The sequence below is a fragment of the Micromys minutus genome (assembly GCF_963924665.1).
Source record: "Micromys minutus genome assembly, chromosome: 3".
Taxonomy (NCBI): domain Eukaryota; kingdom Metazoa; phylum Chordata; class Mammalia; order Rodentia; family Muridae; genus Micromys; species Micromys minutus.
In genome coordinates, this window is record NC_137972.1 from 93,090,004 (window position 1) to 93,117,574 (window position 27,571).

At 49.2% G+C, this 27,571-nt stretch overlaps 1 protein-coding gene across 1 annotated transcript in view; it reads right to left on the reverse strand.

Annotated features, from left to right (window-relative positions):
* KCNK12 (potassium two pore domain channel subfamily K member 12) overlaps positions 1 to 24,931 on the reverse strand; it is a gene marked incomplete at both ends in the record, with an annotated part of 45,179 nt that extends 20,248 nt beyond the window's left edge. The window contains one exon of the mRNA XM_080915078.1: positions 24,541 to 24,931. Within this exon, the coding sequence (XP_080771204.1) occupies positions 24,541 to 24,931 (391 nt within the window). The remainder of the gene's footprint in view (positions 1 to 24,540) is intronic.
* Positions 24,932 to 27,571: the final 2,640 nt, after the last annotated feature.

Consider the following 27,571-nt stretch of genomic DNA (forward strand, 5'->3'; position numbering starts at 1 on the left):
TCCTTAGCCCACAACTTCTTTAGTTGCACTGAAAACTCTGTAACCCTTTTAGAAAAGAGAGGCTAGAGCCCCCTTTATTTCTCATTGCAGCCATTTTGTTTGTTTGTTTGTTTTTCAGGCCCCTTCATTTCCACCTGCAATTTTTCCAACTGCTCAGCCATCCTTCCAACTTAAAAAAAGTATATATGAAAGAAAAAAAAAAAAAAAAAAAAAAGAAAGAAAGAAGCAGAAAAAAACAAAAATCTACTCTGGTAGCAAAGTGGGGGGTATCCCAGCAGTAGCAGCCTCAACAATTTTTTTGCTAGAGTTTTGAAAAAAAATCATTCCTTCAAAGCCCCCCCACCATTTTCTCTATAGCATTTGAAATAAAAATTTCCATTTTTGTCTTTAACTTTCATGCCCCATGATGACTGCTACTGATGTAGCTGATCTTTGTTACTTTGTATATTCTTCTTTTTTCCTACCCTTGGTCCCCCTCCTTTAACTACTATCACTAAATAGGAGAGAAAAAGAGGAGGGAGGGAGAGAGATCTCTGAGTCTTTTCTTTTTAAAGGATTTATTAATTTTATGTGTGAGTAGTGTTGTTACTTTCAGACACACCAGAAGAAGGCATCAGATTCCCATTACTGTGAGCCATGTGGTTGCTGGGAATTGAACTTAGGACCTCTAGAAGAGCAGTCAGTGCCTTTAACCACTAAGTTATCTCTCCAGCTCCCCTAATTTCTTTTATTTCTTCTTTGAGCATAACTACTAACAAACTACAACCAAACCCCAGAACTAGCAACAACTACCAACTCCACTTTTAGGGTTCTAGCATTTATACACTGTCTTAGTGAGGTTTTTGCTGCTGTGTGAAGAGATATGACCAAGGCAACTCTTATAAAGGACAACATCTAATTGGGGCTGGCTGACAGTTTCAGAGGTTCAGTTTATTGTCATCATGGTGGGAAGCATGGCAGCATCCAGGCAGGCATGGTGCTCTAGAAGGAGCTGAGAGTTCTACATCTTTAGCTGAAGGTAGCTAGAAAGAGACTGTCTTCTGCAAGCAGCCAGAGGGAGAGTCTTTCACACCGGGCGGAGCCTGGGCACTGGGAGACCTGAAAGCCCACCTACACAGTGACACACTTCCTCCAACAAGGCCACACCTCCTAAAAGTGCCACTTCCCATGGGCCAAGCATACTCAAACCACCACATATGCCATCTGAGAAGTTTCCGGGATTCCAAGCATCACACAATTGCAGCAACTATCTGTAGCTTGCATATCTGTCAGAGCATGAGGCAAACCATAGGAGCTGCAAAGCACTTCCATATCCTCCATCTGGGATTAAAACGAAAACATATTCTTATAATATTTCTGTGTTTTTGAAATAACCCAAAATCCCAAAAATTATTACTCTAGACTCCTGGACCCTCTATGACCCAGGACCATCCCCATGGCAGAACAACATGGGGGATTGCCGCTGTGCTGGGTTTCACACTTGAACCTCTCACATTACTACTACTACTATCACTACTAGTACTACTACTACTACTACTACTACTACTACTACTATTTTTGAGCTTTCTTCATTATCCTTCTGCCTCATTCTTTTCTTCAGGTCTGCAGGAGCCGATGATGGGCGTCCAGGATGTGCTCACAGGCCTCTGGGGCCCACGTCAGGCTTGACTGTGCCCACTTTTTTTGTCGGGATACCAGCACTCTGAATGTGGCTGTGTTGGAAGATAACTCCTTTGAGAAAAACAAAGGCATCGAGGAGGCCCTCATGTGATCCTGTTAAAGGAAGCAGGGTCTAGAGACAGACACAGGAGGCTCACAGAGAAACCAAATCCTTGACCTCAGTGTTGGCCTGTGGCACTGTGAGAAGTGAGCGCATTCTGGGAGAGCTGCCTGCCCACAGTGTCACAGAGCCAAACCAGATCCACACGGGCTGGCAGCTTGGCTGGCTGCAGGAGCCCACATGGCCAACCCTGGCCATGTTTCCAGCAGCAGCGGGGCATCCAGGATGCAAAGCTTCACTCCAGAGCCTCGGTCAGGAAGCCGTGTTTATATTTATCCCTGTAACTGCAGGGGGATGTTTATACCCAAAGGCATAGTCTCCCCTGTGAGATGGGTCATCTGCTTCAGACTCTGCTAGGTTGTCTGTCATCCCCGGGCCATCTCCCTCTCGGAGGCTGACGGAGCTGCTCAGCCCCATGACAGATACCACTGCAGACAAGTCCAGTTTTGGTGTCTCTCAGGTTCATTATAAACCTCAGGACGCAGAAGGTGCTCAATAAACAAGACAACAAAACTGTTGCTTAAAAAAAAAAAGAGTCTGGGTGGTGGCAAGGTGACACAGCAGAAAAAGCACTTGCCTCCAAATCTGAGTCGCCAGGACCTTTATGATGGAGAGAGAGCTGACTTCTGAGAGCGTCCCCTGCTCCCCAGGTGCCCGCTATAGCAGGCACACACACACAACAAATAAATTAATGTAAAAAAAAAATAGCCTAAAGCCAATGAGGTGGCTCAGCGGATTCAGGTGCTTCCTGCCGAACCTGATGACCAGAGTTCAACCCCCAGGACCCGCAAAGTGGAAGGCGAGAACCAACCCCAAGCAATTGCCCTTTGACCTCTGTGCATGCGCTGTCTTTTAAGTTCCCACCCCCAGACACATATGCAAAATAATAAAAAATATAAGAAACGTGTACAGTGGAAATGTTTAAAAATTAGCAAGGTATGGCAACACATGTCTGTAATCCCGACACCCAGGAGGCCGAGGCAGGAGGATTGCTTTAAATTTGAGGCCTGCTTGGACTGAAAAATGAAACCCCATCTAAAATAATAAATGGGGTGAGCTAGATGGCTCAGAGGGTAAAGGTGCTTGCAGCCAAGTCTGGTGACGTGTGTTCCCAGCGCCCACACAGTGGAAGAGAAGGAACTCCTAAAAATTGTTCTCTGAGCTCCACACACAGGCTGCATACAGTACGTCTGTGTGTGCACACATACACAACCACACAAGAAAATGCAATAAAAACCTATCAAATGAATGCATGAGGGAGACCAATGCCAAGAGAGGGTACCCAGGCCACTCGGCAGTGGTCTTCTTGCGCAACAGTGCCCGTCAGAGCCACAAGCAAGATCAGGCTGTGAAAGTATCCAGCTTTCTACACCAGCTAATGGAAGGTGCTTTCACTTCAAAATGAATAAGGAATGTATGTGGCTAAGGAGGAGGAGAGCTTGCCTAGCATGTACAAAGCCCTGGGTGCAATGCCCAGCACTGCATAAAACAGTATGGTAGCACGGGAGAGCTAGAGGAGGAAGACCAGAATTTCAAGATTCTGTTTGGTTATATAACAGGTTCAGGGTCAGCTTGGACTACTTAAGACCCAATCTCCAAAAACAACAGCAAAATGTATCCACTCAGTCCATTCACAGGTTGGCATGTGACTTTAATATTTTTAAAGGAATAAATTGATGTACAAGTTTTTCTTATTTAAAAAAAAACTATTTTTATTTTATGTATACGAGTGTTTTGATTGCATATATGTACTATATGTGTGCAGTACCCCCAGAGGCCAGAAGAGGGCATCAGATCCTCCTAAACATACATTATAGATGGTTGTTAGACACTACATGAACTCTGGGAACTAAACCTGGCTCTCCTGCTCTTAACTGCTAAACCATCTCTCCAACCCTTGAGGCATCTATGTGTATGTATGAAGCCCTATACAACTGCTAGGGCACTAGATGTGGACCCTATTCCCATGATCACCACGGACCACCACCGACTACCACCGACCACCATCAACCACCACTGACCACCACCGACCACCAGTGACCATCACCGACCACCATGGACCACCACCAACCACCAGTGAGCATCACCAACCACCACGACCACCAGTGACCACCACGGACTACGGTGGACCACCACTGACCAACAGTGACCATCACCAACCACCACTGACTACCACCGAATACCAGTGGCCATCAGCACAAAAGCAGGCGACAGCTAGACTTTCTAAAAAACTGAGTTATTAGCCTGTGAAACTCTCCTCACTGAAGCTTGAGTGGGCTTTGAGGATTTAGATTTTAACACGTCTTGTTCCTCACACAAACCTAGACAGGCCACACCGTTGCTGTCTTTGGATGTACAGTCTGAGGCTCGGGTGATGGTGTGAAGAATTGGTAGAGTGGGGTCAGAACTCCATCAGGAACCCCAATGTGGTTGAGCCTCTTTCTAGGTCTCTGGTGATGTCACCTTGGGGATCTCTGATGACATTACCTGGGGATCTCAGAGCAGAAACCAGAAAGTGAGGAAGGCTTTGCTGAGATGCTGGGGACTTCTGCTCTGAGGCTGGGCACTCTAGAAGGTGACAGGGTTTGGCCCCCAGACATGTGTTCTGTTGGGTCTTTATTAAACAGAGGTTGGACCATGGACAGTCATGAGACCCTGTAGTTGTCATGGTTTGGTCTCCAGGAGCTGGGCATGCCGTGGGACATCCTCCACCCCCACTGTATCTGGAGAGGGCAGTTAGTATTTTCAAAGTGAAGCACCAGCAACCTGGCTTCAGCTCTCATAGCAATTCCTGTGATGGACAGGAGGAGGGTGGAGGTCCTTCCAAGGATCCAGTTCATCAACACGGGAGCAGGGATCCCAGATATGGTGCTAAAGCCCCAGACCTGCTCTACCCCACCCACTGAAAGGTCAGTCAGCAATATTCTAGAAATGTACCCCCACTTTCATCTCTTTTATGTATGTGTGTCCGTGTGTGGTTGGGTGCATGTATGTATATAACTATACAAATACATATACATATACAAATATGTGTGTGTGTGTGTGTATGTGTCTCTGTGTGTGTGTATGTGTCTGTGTCTGTGTGTGTCTGTGTGTGTGTATGTGTGTGTCTGTGTGTGTGTGTCTCTGTGTGTGTGTGTGGTGCTAGGGCAGAGCTGCACTAAAGAAATTCTTCCCTCAGCATCCTCTGATCATCTTGGCCTGGGTCACCTCCCTTGCCTCCTGGCACCTCAGCACTAAGCTCTGAACTGCTGAGCTGGTGTTCAGGATGGAGGCTGGGAAAGCCTTTCTCCTCAGTGCCTCCCTCCCAGGCAGAGGGTAGCCACGCCACGGTCCCAGCGTTCTTATTCAGATGCACGGGTCCTGTGTACTTTTATCCTGTCTGAGAAGCTCAGACTGCAAAGGCTATAATTTCCCCGGATTTGTTGTAGGTGCCCTTTGTTGGCAGACGTGGGCTGGGTATGAGCACTCTGTTATTTTCCAGCCTTCTAAACGGCCCCTCTGGAGCTAGCACATACCGTGTACCAAACATAACCCACCCCCTTTCCCACCCCCAGACAACCCAATTACTCACTCTCCTCATGAGGGTCCTCCTGGGAGGGGCCAAGAGCTAGGCCTTCTGGAGAGATGCACATACTTGTGACAATCCCGGCACATCCTCTCTTAGGAATACTATGTATCTACTAAAAAGGATGCTTAAAAAATACATAAAAAGCAATACCCCAAAGTTTTATCAAGGGGGGAAGACTCAGGTCAATCTCTAGAATTTTTATAGTGATAGAAACAAGAAATCTTCCTTCCTTCCTTCCTTCCTTCCTTCCTTCCTTCCTTCCCTCCCTCCCTCCCTCCCTCCCTCCCTCCCTCCCCCTCCCTCCCCCCCCTCCTCCTCCTCCTCTTCTTCTTCTTCTTCTTTTTCTTCTTCTTCTTCTTCTTCTTCTTCTTCTTCTTCTTCTTCTTCTTCTTCTTCTTCTTCTTCTTCTTCTTCTTCTTCTTCTTCTTCTTCTTCTTCTTCTTCTTCATCTTTTGGTTTCTTTAAAGACCGGTTATTGCATTTTATTTATTTATATGTATGTGTCTGTGGGCACATGTGTGCAATGAATGGAGATCAAAGTAACTTTTGGGAATTCTTTTCTTCCACCATGTGGGACCTGGGGATCAACCTCAGACCTCAGGCTCCACAGGTACCCACTCCTGCCAGCCCATTTTTTGTTTTAGCTTGTTTATTTGTATGGTTCTTGAGACAGGGCCTAACCCTGTAACCCTGTCTGGTCTGAAACTCACTCTGTAGACCAGACTAGCTTCAAACTCACCTCTGCCTCTGCCTCCCAAGTGCTAGGATTAAAGGCATGCACCACTGTGCCTGGCTATGACTTATTATTTCTAATAATGACAAGACTTCATGAGAAGGGAAGCCATTTGTGGGTGAGAAGATAGCAAGGCTGTGGGGCTGAACTATCATAGGTAGAAGTCAAATAAAGAGGAGGGTGAGGGGGGCCCATGAGACTAGGCAGGCTCTGCAGAGTATCCTGTGGCTATGTAAAGCTGAGGACAGTGTAGGAACGGTAGCACTGTGAACACAGACCCGGAGTTCCACGTACAAGCTAGAGCTGAGACTGCAGGGATTGGAGTGACTACCCTGAGACCAGCTAGAGCTGAGACTGCAGGGACCGTAGTGGCTACCCTGAGATCTGGAAGGGTTGGGGACATGCAAAGCGTTCCCTGGAGCAAACAGAAAGACACTATCAGAAAAGGCAGGACACAGGTTCTTGCCTTTCCCTCCCTTGATCATTGGTCACTAGCTATATGCCTCTAAGACTGTCATTCAGAGAGTACCAACCTGGTGGGGGTGGGGTGGGCCAGGCATGGTATCCACTTGGGTTAGACGCTCAGCTGCTATGAGCTGGCTCCTAGAACCCAGTCAGTCATGTAATCTATCTTTAAAAGTTTTTTGATTGATTTATTTTATTTTATCGTGTTAATGTTTTGCCTGCTTACATGCCTGTGCGCCATGTGCCTGAAGAGGCCAAAAGAGAGCGTTGGCTGCTAAAGCTGGAGTTATACACAGCTGTGAGCTGCATGTGGGTGAGGGAGCCAAACCTGGGTCCTCTGCAAGGACAAGTTTTCTATCTCCCATAACCTATCTCCCCCCCCTCCCAGCCCCAGTTTCCTTGTTTGCAGATAATGGTACACATTGTACCCACTGCCGCAGGATGGAGGTGAGGGTGTAAAGAGGGATGTGTGTAACTGCTTCACACTGTGCAAACCCCGTCTCGTGCTGATCGTTTGTGCTGACAGGTCCAGAATCTCAAAGATAAAGGCTAGGAACGGAGCACAGAGGTGGTACATTAAAAACGCCCTACTAAACATGAATTAAACTTTTGTTTACATTGGGCAAATACTTTTCCCAGGGCTGAGGACAACAGGTAACATGTGGGGCTCCCTTGGAAAGGAGACACACCTGAGCTGTCACCCAGGTACAGAGACAGGCTCTTCTGAAGAGTCCAGCATGGGGTCCTGGGCCCTGGTGGTCTAGCATGGAGTCCTGGGTCCTAGTAGTCTAATGTGGAGTCCTGGGTCTTAGTGGTCCAACATGGGGTCTTATATTTCTCTTGTACACATGAGCTCTGTTTCCAGATGGACTTGCAATAGGGAAGGATGCCTTCCTTACATATGCAGCCGAATTAATCCAGGGTCTCCTGAGGCCAGCATGTGTTTTGCTGTTAATGAACGAATTCTTGAACTACACATGTGACAACTCTTCCTGGTGCAGGTAAATCTCTCCAGCCCCTCCTCAGGGCTCTGTCCTCCTAGGCAGATCCTCTGCCATTGAGCTGTGTCTGACCCTCTGAACGTCTGCATTTATCTCTTCCCTGTCTAAGACCGTATTAAAATGGCAGATCTCAAGTTTGTATCCAAGCTGTCAGTGTACCTGTGGCCCCAATTCTGCTTGCCTGCCACGTTTCCAAGTTTCCCTGCTGGGCCGTATTGAGATGACATTCAAAGCTGCCCTCCTGCCTTTGGCCCTATGCCTGGTCCAGCCTTCCCTATCTCTGTAAACAGCAAAGTTGTTTGTTGTTGTTTTGAACTGTGTGTAAGTGGTTTTCCTACATGTATGTAAGTGTGCCACGTGCATGTAGTGTCTGACAGGCCAGAAGTGGGCTGGAGTTTGAACATAGGGCTTTCATGCATGTTAAGTAAACATGCTCAAATGGATCTCCACAGCCACCCCTGTGGCACATGTCACCATCACGAATTTGTTGGACCATTGCCTGTCTTTCGTAACTAGAATGTTACAGTGGGGAATCTGTCTGTGTGTCCACAGCTGTGTGCCAGGATTTAAGGCCCTCCGCAGAGGACAGCCAACAAATGCTTGCTGAGTAAACAGATAAATGGAGTCTTGTTTTCTGGATGCTAAACTGGAACACAAGGTCTGTTCTAGAAAATGAAGATGGGGACCAGTGTAGCACCCCCAACCTGCATCCGTACCACAAGATTTCCTGGGCCCTCTATTTCTAGGCTCTTTAACCCTGAAGAGGCTTTGGTGCCAGTTTGAGTGGAGTTGTCTATTGGTTTAAGGCACAGTTGTAGTGACAGACTGCCCTGTGCTCAGAGCCAAAGACAGAAGAGCAGCTCTCAATACGGCCAACGGGGAAAACTTGGGAACATGGCAGGGAACAGAGTTGAGACTCCACTGATGGATGTGCTGACTCTTGGGATAGTGAAGTGGGGCTTCGTCCAGCCGGCCCCGTGCCCCACCCCCCTTAGCCCTGAATAGAATTCATCAGAGTACCAGCTTGGAGTAAACGTCTGGGGTGCCCTTCAGCCATAAACAGCCATAAAAGCAGCAAGGTTTTATGGGAAAACATTAAGAAGAAAGAAGGAAAGCAGGGCTTTAGATGAGGGTGAAAGAGAGGATGAGGACAAAGACTCCACGAATTAAGGTCATCATGAGCTGCTTCTGCTGTGACACAGCCCCAGTGCCTTTCTCTCTGAAAGACTCAAGAAGCAGCTCTGCTGAGCCCACTGTGGAGGAGGGAGCTTCCTCCTCTAAAGGCGTCTCCAAGTACACTGTGGAGAGTTCTAGGCCCTACCAACCCATTGTCCCCAATCTTCATATGTGGTTTTTATTGACCCCCAAGATGTATTTTATTCTCCTGCCTGTCTGTCTCCCACCCTCCCTCTCTCTCCCTTCTTTCTGCCCTCCCTCCCTCCCTTCTTCCTTCCCCCCTCCTCTCTCTCTCTCTCTCTCTCTCTCTCTCTCTCTCTCTCTGTGTGTGTGTGTGTGTGTATCTGATGGTGGGTATGTGCACATGAGTGTAGATGCCTCTGGTGACCAAAAGAGGGCATCGGATCCCTTGGAGCTGGAGTTTCAAGTTGCAGGTGGCTGTAGTCTGCTCAGTGTAGGTGTGGGAAATTGAAGTCCTCTATGGCCGCTTTGCAAAGGGTCCACCAGCCTCTAGCTCCTATTCCTGGTTCTTTCCACTTAATTTCCCTTTACACTGCTACACTGCATCCCTGAAGTCTATTATCTGAGGGCTCTCCCTTGACCCTGGCTAGGGCCCCTCACAAGGTCATTGGGAGAAAGACTTGTGTGCAGCATCTACTTTCCATCTTCCAAACTCCATTAACTGTCCATTCACGCTGTGGCTACAGAATAGAGCACCATGAGCCACTGGAACTTAGAAAACAATTCACAGTGACAATCCTGTTGGAGGATTGTGGGATCACGCAGTGGGCCAGAGCTAAATATACAGACCAAGAACATGTCACTCAAAGTAGGACAGAGCTTTTGATCATGTGAGGGGACAGCTGGCAGTGGGCTGACTGAAATGTTGGTAAACAGCTAAGACAAGTGATTTCACAATTACTTGGCCATTTCTAGGCGATCTGGATGCTACTGGTTTAATCTAACTAGATTGTCTGTCTGTGTGTATTCTACAGCACTGCGGAACTTATAATGCTCCTGCCCCAAGTCTACGCATTCCGTCTGGCCTCTCCGTCTGCCATCAAGACAATGGCAGGTCACTATTTAACATGCTTGAGGTCGCCTGGTCCTGCCCCTGTCCTCATTGTTCTTCATCCTACCCACCCTGCTAGACATAGTGGGAAAAACAAAGGATCTGGGGTTGGCTTCTTGACCATAGTGTGACCATTCACTGTGTACTCTCAGCCTGATCATATATTCAGATGATCATCGCCCATCTTAGAGGAGTCATTAACACAAAGGACAAAGCACCAACATTCACAGTACCATCTCCCACACACCATGAGAGACAAAGTCTGTGGGCACTTCCATTTTAAGTATTCTATAAGTAGATATTAAAACAGGAACTGGGCGTAGTAACATAGGCTCTGATTCCAGCACTTAGGAGGAAGGTGGTAGGGTCAGACATTCAAGGTCATCTTTGGCTACTCAGTGAATTCAAAGCTGGTCTGGGATACATGAGATCCTCTCCCAAAAGAAAAAGGAAGACCAATGAAAGAGTGGTTCACTTGTAAAGATGAGGGGTTCAGAGGGAGGGAGAAGAGGGCTAAGGCAATAAAGAGAGTAAGAGGGGGTGATTAAAATACATTGCATACATATATGAAACAAACACTGCCAGAAAACCCCCAGAAAAACCTTTGGGAGTTTATTTATTTGTTCTGCAAACACCAGGCAATGGGAGCACAGAAGATGAGGTCCCTGCTCTCATACACAGAAAACATGGCTAGGATTTCTGAAAAGAACGCATGTTCTTAGGGGAGGTAGGAACCAAGTGACGGGACCTCAGGGGTCAGGAAGACTCTGTAAGGGGTGACATTTTAGCTCTAGACTATGAGACCTGACTTCAGTTGAGAAATTATGCATCTGTGATTTACAGGGCAGTGCGCCCAAGATTAAGAAAGTAACAGCTGATGTCCTAAGGTCTAAGGTGTTCAGTTTGGCTTCAGTAAAGGAGCAACGTAGGAAGTAACACCAGGTTCCTGAAGGTTATAAGGAAGAACATAATTTTGGGCACTGGGAATTCATTGGAGGGTTTCAGGCAAGAGTTTAAGAACCATCATTAAAAATAAGGTTAAAACCATCATAAAAACATTAAGGTTGCAATGCATGGCTATTGCTGCTTTTGAAACCAAATCTTACCTTGCAGCCCTGGCTAGCCTGGAATTTGCTATGTCCACCAGACTGGTCTTGAACTCCTAATCCTCCTGCCTCTGTCCCCCAAGAGCTATATCTCCAGAGATATAGGGTCTACACCTCCCAGAAACCCATCACCGATCTGAAAAGGAGACAGATGCTAACCACTACTCACACAGCGAGTGTGTACCCAACAGGAAGTGTGGGGATGGTGGCCAGCATAGTGGCTGGGTTGGGCCTGAGGTCCTACATCTGCTGTGGGGAGGGGAGGGACTGCTACATCTCTTCCAGGATTGGCTAGCACATCACCTCTACCTTCTGAGGAAGAAGACATCCCCACGACCTAAACTCTCCAGGCCTCCAGAGTGCTGCTCCCTCCTGCAGAAGCTGTCCCTGCAGAATTTCTAGCAGGGTCTGGGATGAGCAGCCAATCAGGTTTGCAGAAGGTGCTCTGAATTCAGAGCCCTTGGCAGCAAGGAAGGAGATCACTGCCATTTGGAAGGGAGAAGGGAGAGGGCTGTGAATCAGGGTTTGAGTTGATCTCAACTGTAACTTTCCAGAAAGCTGGGACACCCAATTCCAATAAAAGCTTCCTGAGTATTTTTGGAGGCATCTTGGAGGTGCTGGGCTGTGTGGGTGGGTGTGGCTTTTCTTGGTTTGTGGAATTATATTTTCTTACGGATAAAAACTTCCATCAAGTTTGTGAGCCAGTGTCTGTCCATGCGGGGTGTCCTGAGCTGGTGAAGATAAAAATAATGCGGGGGGCTAGGGACTCCAGTGACTGACAGACACAGCTAAGACCAGGGCAAGGCTGATCTCCGAGCAAGGGGAGAAGCAGGACCAGAAGCAGGGATTCTTGTGCAGGACAGATCTTTTCACGCCGTTGCCCAGTGGAGGAGGGGCAGTTTTGCGTGTGCGTGTGTGACAGAGCTAAGATCTTATTTTACTAGGTTTATTTTCAGTCCTTGTCCAGGTATCTTTATGTCCCAGAGCCCTCAATCAGGATCAAGATGGGACCCATCTGACTCAAGTCACAAAGACCGTACTACTAGCCGGGGTGTCTCAGACAACAGAATTGGCACACCTCCCACTGGCCAGACATAGGGACCAGGATCATGTTTGGTTCTACCAGCCACGGGGGTGGTATTAGGGAAGGAGGACCTGGGAGTGTGGGGATAAACGTCATGGCTTGCAGTTTCTCAGTGGTTCAAGGTTTTCATTCATTCATCTATTCATTCATTCACTCATTTCATCCATTCAACGTGTTCCAAGATGGATAGAAGATACTGTTCTTCTTTCATTATTTCTAGACAAAGAACATTCTTCATGGTGGCCAGTGAACTCATCAAGGCTGACCTGGTCCTGGTCACTTTACTAAGGGTAGTGGAGACCAGCATATGTAAGAGAAAGAAAAGACATATAACAAAAACTGTGCTAGGTCATGTGCCAGCCTTGAACATACCCCAGTCTGCCCAGTGCATGTTTACAGTAGAACTGGGGACAATGGCACAGACACAAGTAATTAGCACATGTCTGAGAGATATGGGGGGGTTTCATGCCAAGCACCTTGTAGAGCAAGTTCAATGGGTAGGAAATGGGGAGAAGGGGGGTCTTCCAGGTGGAGGGAACGGCATGAGGATGGTCCCAAAGCCTGCTGAAGTTCCTGGAGCAAGAGTTATGGTGTGGGTGGATGGAAGAGTTGGAGGTGCAGCCAGGAAGGGTAGCCAGAAGTTAAGGCGGGAAATGGATAACTTGATTCTACATTGCCCAACAGGAGGGAAGGGTCTACCTTTCGGCTATGATCTTGAGCAGGCTCTCCCTTGAACCAACCCTTGAGAGGCAGCTCCATTCTTCCCTCTTAAAGGAGGACTCAGAGAGGCGTGGACTGTGATGGACAGAGAACAGGCAGCCCTCGCGCCAGCACAACCATGGAAGCTCACACAGCAGCACCAGATCAGAGTCCCCCCCACCCAACCTCTCCCATCTCCAACCAGTGGACAGACCTGAGGCTATGGGCCTTCCAGTGTGGTAGTGTACAAGTTGGGAACAGTGGACAAGACCCTGGGCAGTCAGGACCCCGAATTCCCATTCTGCCAGGACTGCCTTACATGATGATAGCCACTTAAACCTCTCTGAGCATGCATCTCTAGCTACAAAATGAATTATTACTTTTGTTTGTTTGTTTTTCTGTCTGAAGGATTCAGGGAGGTGACTGTGATAAACTGGTTAGATGTCGCACAGCAGGAGGGGGAGTCATCCAAGGAGATGATGAGGCTTTGGTTGTTCCCCTCAATCCCAGAACAGGCCTGACAACCAGCATGGTGGTCTGGAGAGAGGAGCTGCTGGAATCATTCCGCAGCATTTCCAACCCAGTGGTCTTCATATCAAACCCACCGAGGTGAACAAGCTAGGACCCACCTGGGCCAGATTTCTCTCCGTTACTCTCAGAGTTGCAACTTCCTCCTACGACTGAGTGCTGCCAAGAACTAGAGGGAGGGTAGGGAGGGGCTGCTGACAGCTCTGTGGAGGCTGTAGGCAGAGAAGCACTGGGCTCAGACACTTAGCCCTTTGCCAGATCATGTTCAGAATATTAAGACACTAGGCAGGGCCTGGAGATGTAGCTCAGTTGACATCGTGCGTACCTAGAAATCACAAAACCCTAGATTCGATTACTATACCCCATAAAACAGGTCATAGATGATATATGCCTGCAACCCCAATACTTGGGAAAGGAATGCAGGAGGATCATGAATTCAGGTCGTTCTTGGCTACATAGCAAGTCCAAGACTAGCCTAGACTGTAAGACCCTGTCTCCAAAAACACATGTGTGAATAAGTTATGTGGGCTTACAGAACAGTTTTCTTTTTAAAAGAGCACCCTTCTAGGCCAGGCATGATACAAGCCTGTAATCCCAGTACTTGGACGGTTGAGGCAGAAACATTAGGTGTTGAAGCTTACCCTCTGTGGGGCTGGAGAGCAACTCCCAGGGGAGCCACTCCAGAGCATGACTGAGGTTGAGACATGTCCAAACCACTACTCTGATCAGAGGGGGGCTGGGTAGGAATGGCAATCCTCAACCGCATAGCAAGTTCGAGGCCAGCCTAGGCTACATGAAATTCTGCCTCAAAACCAAACCAAACCAAATCAGCACAATAATTATGTAATAGCACAAGACCATAACAGGCCTAGAGACAGAGGCCATTTCAGAGTGGTGGATGTCACTCTGTAGATGTGGCAGAGACCCCTACAGGGTGGTGAGGCAGCCCAAGTCTCAGCACCAGGGCAAGGCCAGCTCTTGCAAGCTGCTGCCGTTGATCTGGACTTACTAGGCACACATGGAATGTGTCCCTTCAACCTTTCAAGCAGCACATGAGCTAAGAATTATTTTGTGTTAATTTTGGTATGTGTGTCGGCTAGTTAGTCAACTTGGCATAAACTAGTGTTGGAGAGGAGGGAGCCTTAATTAAGAAAACGCTATAGACAAGCCTGCTCGGGGGGAGGGGCATTTCTTACTAATGACTGAGGTGGGAGGGTCCAGCACATTGTGAGTAGTGCCATCCTTGGTTTTATAAGAAAGCAGGCTGAGCAGGCCATAGTGGGCAAGACAGTAAGCAGCACTCTTCCATGGCCTCTGCATCACCTCCTGCCTTCAGGTTCCTGCTCTTTTTGAGTTTCTGATTAATTTCCACAGTGAACAGTGATATGGAAGTGCAAGCCAAATAAATCCTTTCCTCCTCAACTTGCTTTGGTCAGGGTGGTTTATCACAGCAACAGTAGCCCTAAGACAGAAATTGGTACCAGGAGTAGGGTGTCACTGTGACAGGCCTGACCATGAGGAGGACTGTGAAACTTTGGGCTGGAAAAGCCACCGAGAGACCAAACCTTGGTGAGCTGCTCTGACCATGGAAAGTAAGAATTGGTGAGCTGTTTCATTTGATCGTGGAAGGTAAGAATGTTTGGAGAAATGGAGGATAAAGCCCTGGCTTGTGAAGTTCCAGACTCTATCAGAATCATTGCATGTTTTGAATGAATAATCCGTGGTTCTGTTCAGCTGGGCCTGAAGGGTCAGCCACAATCAACAAGAGCTCAGAACAACGGATGTAAAACCTTTGTGTTACTGAGACAATTGAGGATCGTTAGCTGGAGCTTAGAAATTAGCAGTGACTGAGAAGAGACCAGCATCGCTGAGGTGAAATCTGGGAAATGTTTCCTTAGAGTCAGCACACAGAATCTGCGTTCCAGAGGTTCCAAGGCTGTCCCTCACTCTGTCCCTCACTCTGGCAGCTGAGAGAGGATAGAAAAGGCCACTGGGGCAGGAGAAGGTGCAGGCTCAGTGGCAGTTGAAGGCCCTGTATTGAAAGGGTCATGCAGAGAAACTGAGGCTTGGAACCCTGAAGAGAGCCTATGAGAGACCATTGGTGAAAGTGCAGTCCAGTTGCAGCAGAAGACCCCAGAATTTTGGAGATGCCAGTGCGGTGGGATGGCCTCCAAGAACAGCAGCAGCAGCAGCGGAGTAGAACCAGCTGGAGTCTAGAAAACTGTGCTATAGTGGGAGGAGCCAGAGACTTGACCCATGCCCTTCGGAGGAGCTTAGAAGAGGAAAGGATCCCAGTCATTGGACACTGAGTTATTTACACCATGGGATGACTGAATCTGTTTTTTTCCTCTTGAGGTAAGAAAGTATTTATTTTTCATTTTTATAGGAACCTGCAGTTGAGAGACAATAGATTTTAAAAGACTTTGGATTTTAAAAGAAGTATCTTAAAGAGACCTACTTTTTAATTGTTTGATATTTTAAAGGCCGTGGGACTTGGCACGTTTAAAAATGCTTTATATTGTGACGTCTTTACTACTGTGAAGAGTTGGGGATGAATAAGAAAGCAAAGCTCTGTCTTCACCGTGATGGGCTTATGTATCCAGTTGAGAAAAGGTCAGCTGTGCTGCCTAGTTCTATATCAACGTGACACAGTACAGGGGACTAGGGAGCCTCCGTGGGAAAAAAAAGCTTCCATAAGACCAGGCTGCATTTTCCTCAACTAGCAATGAAGGTAGGGAAGAGCCCAGCCCACTGTGGGTGGTGCCATTCTGGGCTGGTGGTCCTGAGTTCTATAAGAAAGGAGGCTGAGTAAGCCATGGGAGCAAGCCAGTAAGCAGCACCCACCAGCTTGCCTAGGTCATGGTGTTTTATTTAGTACAGCAACAGCAACGGTTCGTAAACACGGAGGCCCAAGGCCATCAACATACGTGTCAGAAAATGTTTGTTTGCTTACTTTTACTGTGTATATGAATGTTTTGCCTGTACATATCTGGGCACTACTTGTGTGCGGTACCTGCAGAGGCTGGAAGAGGGCATTAGATCCTCTGGAACTGAGGTTATAGCTGTAAGCTGTCATGTGGGTGCTAGGAACCAAACCTGGGTCTCCCACTGCAAGAGCAACAAGAGCTCTTGACTCCTAAGTCGTCTCCGTAGCCCCAATTTCTTTTCCCCACTCCTTAAGATAACCTTTGAAAATCTCTGGCAGACCTGGGACTTGCCAAGGACGCTAGACTGACTGGCCAGCGAGCCCCAGGGTCTGCCTGTCTCCACCTCCCCAGTACTGGCATGTGTTCTGTCCAAAGCTGCACAGCCACTGTCCCAATTGGGCTCCTTCTCTGATCCCTGGCTCCAAAGTGTCATTGTAACCCAAAAGTCTAGACATAGCAAAGGGGTTGTGTGAAATGCAGACCCCAAGGTCCCACCCTAGATTACAAGGCTGCAGGGTAAGACACCAGTAGATGATTCCTCCATACTGTGCAGTATGAGAGAAACGGGGTCTTGTCTTTCTAGTCTACTACAGTCATCCTGAAGACAAGGGAGTGTAACACTTGACAGTAAGACACGGAGTTTTCCACCACAGATACCTCAGAATGGACCCTCTGAGACCCAGGGGGACCAAATAGAGCCCCCTCCTCAGGAAGTCCATGCTCTTGTCATTAGCGACCTGCTCACAGATGAGCCAGGACTTTAGCTTGTCCAAGCTCAAGGATGTGACAGCCAAGACAGGGTCCAAAGCCTTTCAGCCACTTGCCACGAGAGGCCTTGTTGCTTCTATGGACTAGAATTGGTAATAAGCTATGCAGTGGCAGCAGTTAGGAACTTCCTAGGGCCAGAACCCTCAGCAGCCAAGTGGCAGCATGGGAAAGGAGGGAGGATCTTCACCTCCTTCTGCCTCTGCCAGCGCCTCCCTGCTCTGCGGTTCCGCCTCTCAGTCCTGTAGAACGTGAGTTGCTGTAGCTTCAGGTCTTCCACCTTCTCCCTCAGCTCCAGTGGGATCAGCTACTGTGAAGCTCTGATGCTCGGGCCTGGGGCTCCGTGTGTAGTTTGGTTGTGTTGGTTGATAGCCCTCACTCTGATTCAGTGGTACTGGACCGAGGTAAGGGGAGGGCCTAGGCACTCAGAGAAGACTCGGGGCTGGGACAATCCCAGGAGCAGACCATCAGCCTCTGGCTGTCTCCTACCTTCTCCTAATATAAGAAGCCTACAAAGCAAGGATAGACCTACTGTAGCTGGGAATGTGGGGACTTTGACTCTAAGCACACACTGAAGTCTGCGGCCATCTGGAGTTTTTACAGCTCAGCAAGTTTTACAATCTCTTCCCTTCTTCCTCACACAGAGTAAAATGCTCATTCTTCTAGAAGCCTGGTACCACCTTGAAAGAAGTTTAGCCTAGTTCAGTCTTTGATGTCCTGCTTTGAGCAGTGGGTACAAGAGTGTGTAAGAAAGGTGTTCCCTCCCACTCCTGTCACCCACATTATCCCTATCCTCTGTTTTCTGTGAGTGGGAAATGCATCTACCTTCAGCAATTCTGACAAAACTGTTCTAAAGCTGGAGTTTTCCTTTTGGGATTGCTATGAAACTCTAGTCAGCTTGTACTGGGCCTTGCGTGAGATGAAGAATACATTTAATTTAGTTTTTTTTTTTTTTCAGTACAGTCGTAGAAGGGCTCTACGGCTCCTTGCAGACTTCAAAGGTCAAGTGTGATATTTTATGCCTGCAAGTCTAGCACTTGGGAAATGAGTTCTAAGCCAGCCAAGGCCACTTAACAAGCTGCAGCCAGCCTGGGCTACATTACAACAGTACATAGCAGAAGTATGTTGTAAGGAGACATGAGAAACAGAGAGGGAGGGAGGGAGAGAGAGAAAAAGGGAAAGAGAGAGAGAGAGTGAGTTTAGATAGCTGGTGGAATCTGAGGGGTGCTCTAATGATTGGGGATCTCGCCTTGATCTCCAATCAGCCCAGCTTTGCCACAGTCTGTTCTTCTATAACAGATTACTGACTGGCTTTTCTCAGCAGACTGTTTTTATAAATGCTCATGGAACACTCTAGACGATCTTCACGGTCCTTCCAGCTGTGAGATTTCAAGGGTACACCTTTGCTCCTTGTGCAACTCTGAGTCACTCAGATTGGGCCCTTGGGAAGAGTCACCAACATGAGCTACCCAGCAGCTGGCAGAGACTCGAAACAATGATAGACCATCCCCTAAGTGACAGGAAAGATGAGACCAGATGTCTTTGACAACCTGCAACAACTGTCTCCATCTGCTTCTCCTTGTCCCATCCTCATCCAGTGCTTCCCCAGGAAGCAATAACGGTGGCTGAAGATGCCTAGTTCAGCGGAATCCTGGAAAAACCTGTATCTAGGTGGCCAGCATCCACGGAGCAATTAGTGGATGGCCATGAGGCTTTGTAGAAGCAGGAGCTCACCTTGGGAAAGAGCCAACAATTCCTTTCTCCAAGATGGCTGGCCAGAAGCTGTGACAGCAACAGCACCCGCTGACTCAGCGATTTCCCTGCTGGAGACTCTCCCCGAGGAGATGCTCTACAGCAGGAGCCGGCCATATGCATAAAGATGCTCATTGTGGCATTGCTGACAACAGCCCACACTGGGAACCACCCAGCTAGTCTGCAGTAAGGAAGCATCAACTATAGGGAACAGCGTGCACCTATTCAAAGCCACACACGAGGCCATGAGGAAGCAGGGATTTGATATTGACAGTACAATCCCGCATCAGTCAGGACCTGCAGATATGAGAAGACCTGTGTTGGGTACTGTTCCCTGTGCTCTGGCTCACTTAAACAATCACCGTGGCCTGGGTCAGCACTGGGGTGTGGAAGGAAGAGGACAGAGAGTAGGACTGTACTTCCTGCTCATCAACAGCTTCAGTCCAGTGTTTGTTTTCCTCAACATCCCCAACTCTGTCATGGCTTCCCTTCCCAACACAAACCAGTTAATGAAAGAAGGAAGTGAGAGAAGGCGCTTTCCCCCCACACACCCCTTCTGGGACATACATGTCACTCCAGGTGTCAAAACCACCTCCAGCTACATTACATACATGTTAGAAGAAACCCTAATGAATTATGGTAGTGACATTTTGTTCTTTTAATGTCTTAGTTTCCATTGCAGAGAAAAATTTTTTTTAAAAAAAACCATATATTTTTAAAGGGGGGGTGGGTGGGGAGGAGTTAGGACTTGTTACTAATCTCATGGCCGAATAATTAAGTGTGCCTAATTCTGAAAGCAGAAAGCTAAATTATGCAGTGCCAAAAGCAACAACTCTCATACCTACAGCACATCGTCTCTGCCGGCAAGATTTTAGCTTCATAGCTAAAAACTCTGCCAGGAAACCTAATAGAAGGAAGCAAAAATATTTCTGTTTCGATCAAGCTGCCATTTGAGAAAGACTTTTAAATATGTTCTTCTGTATGTGTAAGTCTGACAGCAGATGCATAATTAAAGCCCCAAGGGAGAGCTTCCTTTTAATCTTTTCAAAGAAAACCAGTAAAGCATCCTTTAAGATGTGAAGTGATGGATTAATGCCCTTTGGACGGTTCTGAATCTCTCCAAGCCAGAGTGCTGCTGTTAAGAACATAGTCAGCAACTCAGCAACTGGAGGAGCAAGAGCCAGTATCTTCACTGCTAGCACATCTGATCCCAGAAGACACAGATAACGATGCCCAAAGGCCATGCTTGCATCTGCTACGAGTTCTGTTGCTTTGGGTAGTTGTTAGATGGCAGAATTCCGATACAAACATGTTCACATTAAAATACACTCAAATCATATCCAGAGGTTAGGCAAGGCCCCGGGTTGGGGGATGGGATCACCCACCCTTCTCAAAATTTTAACCCAGAATTGCTCCTGTCTAGAGGATATAGAAGGACAAAAAGCAGCGCAGAGACTGAAGGAAAGGCCATCCAGAGATGCCCCACCTGGGGATCCACCCCATATGCAGCCACAACACCAAGTCACTATTGCTAATGCCAAGAAGGGCTTGCTGACAGGAGCCTGATATGGACGTCTCCTGAGAGGCTCCGCCAGAGCATTACTGATGCAGATGAGGATGCTTGCAGCTAACCATTGGTCTGAGCATGGGGACTCCAATGGAGAAGTTAGAGAAAGGACTGAAAGAGCTAAAGGGGTTTGCAACCCCTCAGGAAGAACAATTATCAACCAATCAGACCCACCAGAGCTCCCAGGGACTAAACCAACAACCAAAAAGTACACATGGAAGAATCCACGGCTCCAGCTGCATATGTAGCAGAGGATGGCCTTATCTGGCATCAATAGGAAGAGAAGCCCTTGGTCCTGTGAAGGCTCAATACTCCAGTGTAGGGGATGCCAGGGCAGTGAGGTGGCAGTGTGTGGGTGGGAGGGGGAGCATCCTCACAGAAGCAGGGGGATGGGAGAGGGGAACCAGGAAAGGGGATAACATTTGAAATGCAAATACATAAAATACCCAATAAAAATAGGAAAATAATATACTCAATTCCAGCCTCTTAGGGAATATGTCACAGAGGGGAAATGGGAGAAGTAGTAATTACCCAGGGTTTCAGATCTGTGTGAGCAATCAGGATGGATAATTTAGAGTATAAAGTGGACTTTTAAAATATCTTGCTTGAGCTACTCAAATAGACTTTTTATACAGCCTCAACTACTGCTGAATAATTGTAGGCACATTTCCCCATAGGGTCTGTGCTGTGCGAACCTGTGTGTGTTTACACAGTTGCAAAGTACCCAGCTCAGGATATGGGGCCCCTTTCAAGGGCAAACATTCCCTCTCCCTATGATGTTCCATCTGACCTTGAATACACACGGCCAGATTGAACCTTCCTGTGTGCTGCCTACAGTTGAAGGGCAACTCTGTCATTTTTGTTACCTCCCCTGAGCAAGCGCTGTCAGACTTCACCAGGATCTCCCTGTCTTGCATCTCTGACTTTCTGAGTTTGCATTGGCTCTTCCCTATCCAGCCATTGAAGGCCTATAGCTGCTTCTAGCTCATCCGCCTGAAACATCTGTGTTATCCTTCGAGTGTTTCTGTACTTACTCAATTGCTGGCCGGCAAACTAGTCCCTGCCTTAGTGTCAGATTTATGTGCATGTGCTCTCTCTCTCTCTCTCTCTCTCTCTCTCTCTCTCTCTCTCTCTCTCTTTCTCCACACACACACACACACACACACACACACACACACACTCGGAAGTCGGGACACAACAGAGAGAAACACACATTGAGATAGACATACATTATTAATGCTTCAGTTTCACACAAGGATATTCCCCACTGCTACATGTATAAAATTAATGTAATATGTACCGTACAGATCCAATGCTGGATTGAGGTGAAATGACCCTGTGTAAGTTTCTCAACACTGTACCGCACAGACGTAACCAAAGGTCTCCTTTGTGCTCTGGTCATCTTTAGTGAAGATGGATAAGATATACCACATCTCAGCTGCCTGTATTGGAATATGCTTAAAACCCCTGGCAAGCAGAGCAAAGATTGATTTTTCAAAATATAGCACTGGACTTGATACCCACAATCCTTCACAGTTATGGAATGAAGGGTTGTCTATACTACAACAACAAGAAAAATACTCTAATTCATTAGGCAGGATACAGAAGTAGACCCCTGGTCACTACGTTGCTGCATGAACCACACACACCCTGTGACGCTCATTGATCAAGTAAAGCCCAGAACATAATCGTTTCTCTCTTCCAAGGAAGAGGCAGCAAATGACGGAACCCTGTCTGAGCTGTGGTCCCCTGCATGGTTGCATTCATCAATGCATCAGTAATAATAGCAGCTGGACAGTTAAGGGGAAGGAAATATATAAGCAGGGAAAAAAAAACGGACATTGTAGGTCTCCACTGAAATCTTACCCAAATGCTCTTTCCACAGAGAAGGTGGGAAGGGCAACCATGTGTTTGGCGACTCAGCAGAACTTACTTGAATGACTTAAGACGATCGGGTCAAACCACTATCCCCAAATGTTGCACCAGGCAGGCAGCTGACAAAGACTCCCATAGCTGCTCTGGTCTCCCTGAAGAAAGCCAGCTCAGTCCTGAGCCATCCACAGGCTGGTACTAATGTCACCCTGCAGATTTTGGAAGCAACATGCTAAGTCATTCATACCACAGCCACAAGCTTTGGTGTAGCCCATCCACACTGCCTCCTACATCCAAAACCACAAATCAAGAGAGAACGCGATTCTTTTCTGCTTGACTAGAGAACAGCCAATCCTGACAGCAGACGGAAGACTGAGGCACGGAACGATTTTCAAACAAGCTGACTTGACTTTGTCCATGAAGAAGAGAAAGCCTGGAGAGAAGCCTGGGTTCAGGATCACAGGCTCTGAAGGGACAACATGAGCACAGGCCACAAGAGTAGGGAGGGGGTCACAGCCTGTATGGGAAGGGAACACTGGAACAGCTTCAGCTTGTCTCACAGTTCCATTAGGAAGCTAGAGCATGTCACCCAAGAAAGATACTGTGATGTTTTATGTTCACAGGTTTACCTCTAGGTAGAAGGGCAACAGGGGGTGTTTACAAGAAGAGTGCATGTTAACAATGAACTATAAACACATGATGTCATCCTCCAAGATAAAGCATCCTTAGTACTTTTAAAGCACTTAAAAAAAACCAAAACCTCTAGTTGCTATAGCAACTCGATGCAGCTCTTAAAAGGGGATTTTAGTGGGGGTCATTTTGTATTTTCAATCACCATAACAACATGCTATATTTTTAAAGAATTTTAAAAAATCTAATTTGTATAGACTTCAGACTCAGCCCATATTTGGCTTTTCTATTTAAAATAATCAGATCAAGCATGACACAGAAGAAAAATGATTGGCAGCAAGAAGCACTTTCATAGACCATACATACATACATACATACTTAAATACATACATACACAGACCATACATATATGCATGCATACATACTTACATACATACATACATGCATGCATACACATATACATACATACTTGTATACATACATACACAGGCCATACATACATACATGCATGCATACACACATACATACATACTTGTATACATACATACACAGGCCATACATATATACATACGTACATACTTATATACATACACACAGACCATATATATACATGCATGCATACATACATACATGCATACATACATGCATACATATATACATACACAGACCATACATACATATGGGAGAGGGAGGGAGATACGCCATGGGTCATCTTCCTCTGTGCATATCCTGAGCAAACCTGTTACTTCTCTCCAGCCTCCAGGCAGCAGTAGGCAGGTGGTGTCTGTGCCCCATGCTCTGAACTGGCACAAGGAAATGGTGTTTATGAAACTCCTCACCTTGAAACCCTGGAGGTACAGCCCTTTTCTCCTAAACTGCATCAGTAGAAAGGGGTCTCTTGGGGTGACTAGTGTGACCAGCAAGTGCTTCTCCAACCCTGGGACTCAGAACAGGAGTGGGGGAGGCACAAGCAAGTCCTGTCACAGTGTTTCTTCTGCGCTCTGCACACATCAGTAATGGAGAAGTGGCTGTCTTGCACGATGCCGAACTCCGGGACAAGAAATGGGTGGACTGAGTGGAGGCTGGAGTAACACCAGGGCACTTCAATCTGAAGGAAAGGGGCGGGTGTCTCAAGCCTGCACATTCCCCCGAGGTTGTGAAAACATGAGCTGTTCATAAAAAAAGTAAAGGCGACTCTGCCCTGGCTGTCTTTTGGCACCACTACTGGTTGAAAAAGGGGAAACAAAGACAAAAGGTGAAGAATTTGGAGAAGTTAGGGCCGCGTGAAAGGGAAAACCAAGGCGAATGGTGTAAGACAGTTAAGGGGAGGGCTGGCTTTTGAATAACGGATTTTACTTTGAGGGGGTGGGGCAGTGTCAAAAGGAGAGGAGGAAATTGAAACGCTGAGAATGAGGGATGCGGAAATGGATTTTGTAATCATTCCTGAGGATAGTGAGACCTGGGTTGCCTTTGAGATATATCCCCACATATGCTCTTACAGACAGACGACAATACTGAGGAGCAGAGGGCGAACAAGGAGCCTTCAAAGTGCTTGGCTCCTGGTTGACACACAGGCAAGTGAGTGTTGGCGGACACGAAAGAGCTAGAGATGGTCCATTCGGGTCGCCTCTCGCTCCGAATGTAGGAAAGAAAAGTAGGAGGACGAGAGAGGACAGAGAGCGAGGCAAAAGTAGGAAAAGGGTATCAGAATGGAAAGGAGGAACCTGGGGACGCCGGCCCGGTCTCCGATCCATGGAAAGGGTAGCGAGTAACAGGCGCGCAGAGGAAAGGCGCGCGGGGTGCGCCGCTCACCTATGGTCGACACTACGGTGCCCACGAAGTAGAAGGCTCCAGGGAAGTCCCAGCGCGGGCGCAGAGCGTCGGCGCGGACCCCGGCGGCCAGCGCGGCCTCGTAGTGCCGGAGGAAGGCGCGCAGCTCCGGCTCCGCCACGCCGTGCGCAGCGCTGAAGTTGCGCAGCGTGGCGCCCCAGCGCGCCCGCGCCTCTGCCTCGCCCGGGCTCTCGAGCGCGGAGAAGACGGTGGCGCCGGCCACCAGGTAGAGGCCAATGAGCGCGGCCAGCAGCACGAAGCGGCCGGTGTCCTCGTTGAGGTGCGAACGGCGGCAGCAGCAGCAGCAGCAGGAGGGGCGCGGCAGGCGGCGGCGGCAGCGGCGGGGCGGGGGCCGGGGGCTGCGGGAGGACATGGTCCGCAGCTCAGCCCCGGGGCTGGGGCGGCGCTCGGAGCCGGGGCCCTGACATCCCCGCCGCAGGAGCAGGAGCGTGAGGATGGTGGCCAGAGGTCAGGGGCTGCGGCGGAGCCCCCTACAGTCTCCCCGGAACCCGGACGGCAGAGCGATCTGCCTCCTGCCAGGCGTTCAGGCCACGCACCGGTAACCCGGCCGAGTGGACACCCGGGCTGGAGCGCTTTTCTCTGCGCCCCGACGCCTTACTGCCTCCCGCGGCTCCTCACTTGCTGCCCTCGGGCTCCGGGCTCCGAAGCTAGGCCAGCGCCGCCCGGTGGCCGGAGTCCACGGGGCCCCGAGCCGCATACTCCACTCTGGACAGGCCGCTGGCTGCGGGCAGGGTGAACCGTGGAGTCCGGATGCCTAGGATCGGGACACGGTGGCAGGGCTCAAAGGAGTCCTCTGAGGCGTCCCATGAGGCTGCTGGAGATCGGTCGCGCCTAGGCGCCGGCTGAGCGGGCAGTCCTGTTCCTCCCCTGTAATTGAGCTGGCGGCGTCGGCTTCCGAGCCTCAGAGCAGAGCCGAGTCCTCCGGGGAAGGCTCCCTTCCTTTCCCAGCTACCGCTGAAAAGCTACCGGGCACAGAGAGGCGGAGTCATCCGAGACCGGGGCGGGGTGTTGGGGAGGGGTGAGTAAGGAAGGAAGGAATGGGTGGAGAGTTGGGCTGCTGCGACGCCTCCGGGTAGTTCTGGCCGCATCAGAGCGTCCCACCGGAGCAGGTGTCCCACTGCCGTGCTGGCTGCCAGCTCGCTAGAAAACCGGGTCCTTCCTTCCCTGCTCTTGGTCTTCAGAAAGTCTTCCTTTCTCAAGCCACTGGGAAACTTTGTTCAACTTGGTGCTTTTTAGGTCTCAGGGGCTGGGAGGCCATGGGGAGCCAAACCCGACTATTGATTCTCGGGCTCTAGCCTGAAGTTTAAGTTCCCTTGCTCACCCTTTGGTTCCTGGATCCAACCGCAGAGCCAGGACTCCGGCGGAGTCATCTGGGGGAAAGGATACAGTTTGGGAACCGAGGATAGGCAGCCTCCGTGGGCTCCGGGCGCGGTGGGAACCAGGGCGTCTGCTCCCCCTCCCAACCGAGCGACCGGCCGGCGTCAGCACCGCGGACAGCGCATCGGTTGCCGCAGCCCGCGGGTGGGAGGCTCCAGGCTGCGGGGGGCCGGCCACCATAGGCGAGGTTGCTCAGCCCGCACCGCGGTGTTCCCCAGACCCTTCTTGCTTTCCCCTTTACCTCCAGAGTGTCCCCCACCCCACCCCGACGCAGGTGCGGTCGCCAAAACAGCGTGTCGCCAGGGTGCGGACGCTGCGGAATAGAGACGGGAGGAGGAGTCACGCGCAGGTGGGGGGCTCAGGGCCATCAGAGCAGGAGGATCACAGGCCGGGTGCTGTTGTGGCTTTTATGCTACCTCAGCTCACCAGTCCTAGGGACGAGAGCCTGGATACACTCCGGGTGCGGTGAAAGGGAAGAGGGTGGAAGCTTGCTAGGAGGAACAGTATGCTTTGGAACATCCTAGGAAAGCGTCCTCCACCCTACCTCGGAGAGGAAAAATAGAGGATGATGCATGCAGCCACCAGCCCTTCTCTGCCTGGCAGAAACCAGTTTGTCTGGGGTCATAAAGTTGTGTGATAAGGAGCACAGTCGGTATAAGAGGATAATCCTGCCATCTCCGGGTAGCTCTCCCAACCTTTTTTTGGTCCCCTTCCCTCTTTTATTGGCCTCAAGGAGGATCCTGCTAATGATATAGATAACGGGCGGCGCGGGGGCGGGGCAGGCGAGGATACTGGTTTCTTAGACAATCCTGGTGGCTGAGAGCACGTTGGCAAAAAGCAGAGCTGCCTCACCTCGGTCCCCTCCCCAGGCCAGGGCAAGCTGGCTAGCATCCACTGCAGGAAAATGCCACGCTAGGATCTACTCAGAGAGGTGCTTGCAGTGTGGTGGTTCTCATTGTGGACCACCCACTGAACATTCCACAGCTATGAACCTGCCATTCTCCCACCCGTGTATAGAGGCATAGGCTGGCACTGGAAGCCGAGCAGCACCTGACTTGGGATGTAGATACCGACGAGGCAGGAATAGTGGGGGTTTGCATCTTAGAGACGTTGCTCCAGAATATGGGTGGAGGGGACCGTGCTCCTCTTGGTCTTCGCAGATGGAAAGAAACCCACTCCACCGTGGCCTCCAGGCTTGGAGGGCAAGTGGTTACTTGTGGTTTAAGGAAGAAACTTGCTTGTCCAATGAGAGAGCCCTGAGTGCTCTGATTCACTGTGTAGCACACAGTGGGGGTTTATCTAGTGGCCCGCTCTCACCACCTCTCATAAGTACTGTTATGGTCAGCTGTTCCGGTCTTCAGCCTTTGTCCTCCCTTAGGTGTCAACCCGGCTCACTGCCCTGCAGGCACTGAGATCGGCCTCGCCGTGGGCCTCTGGGACAGAGCTGCACTTGGTTGGTCAGCTCTGAAAGAAGCCTTGAGAGCTGTGGTTTCATGTGGTGGCCTGGACCCCTGGAGCAGGGATGGAGTGCGGTGTCCTGTGCCTGAGTCCAGCTCTTCCCAGCTGGCAGGAGGCCCTCCCTCTCCTCCACCCTGCGATTCCAGTATGATTAGCA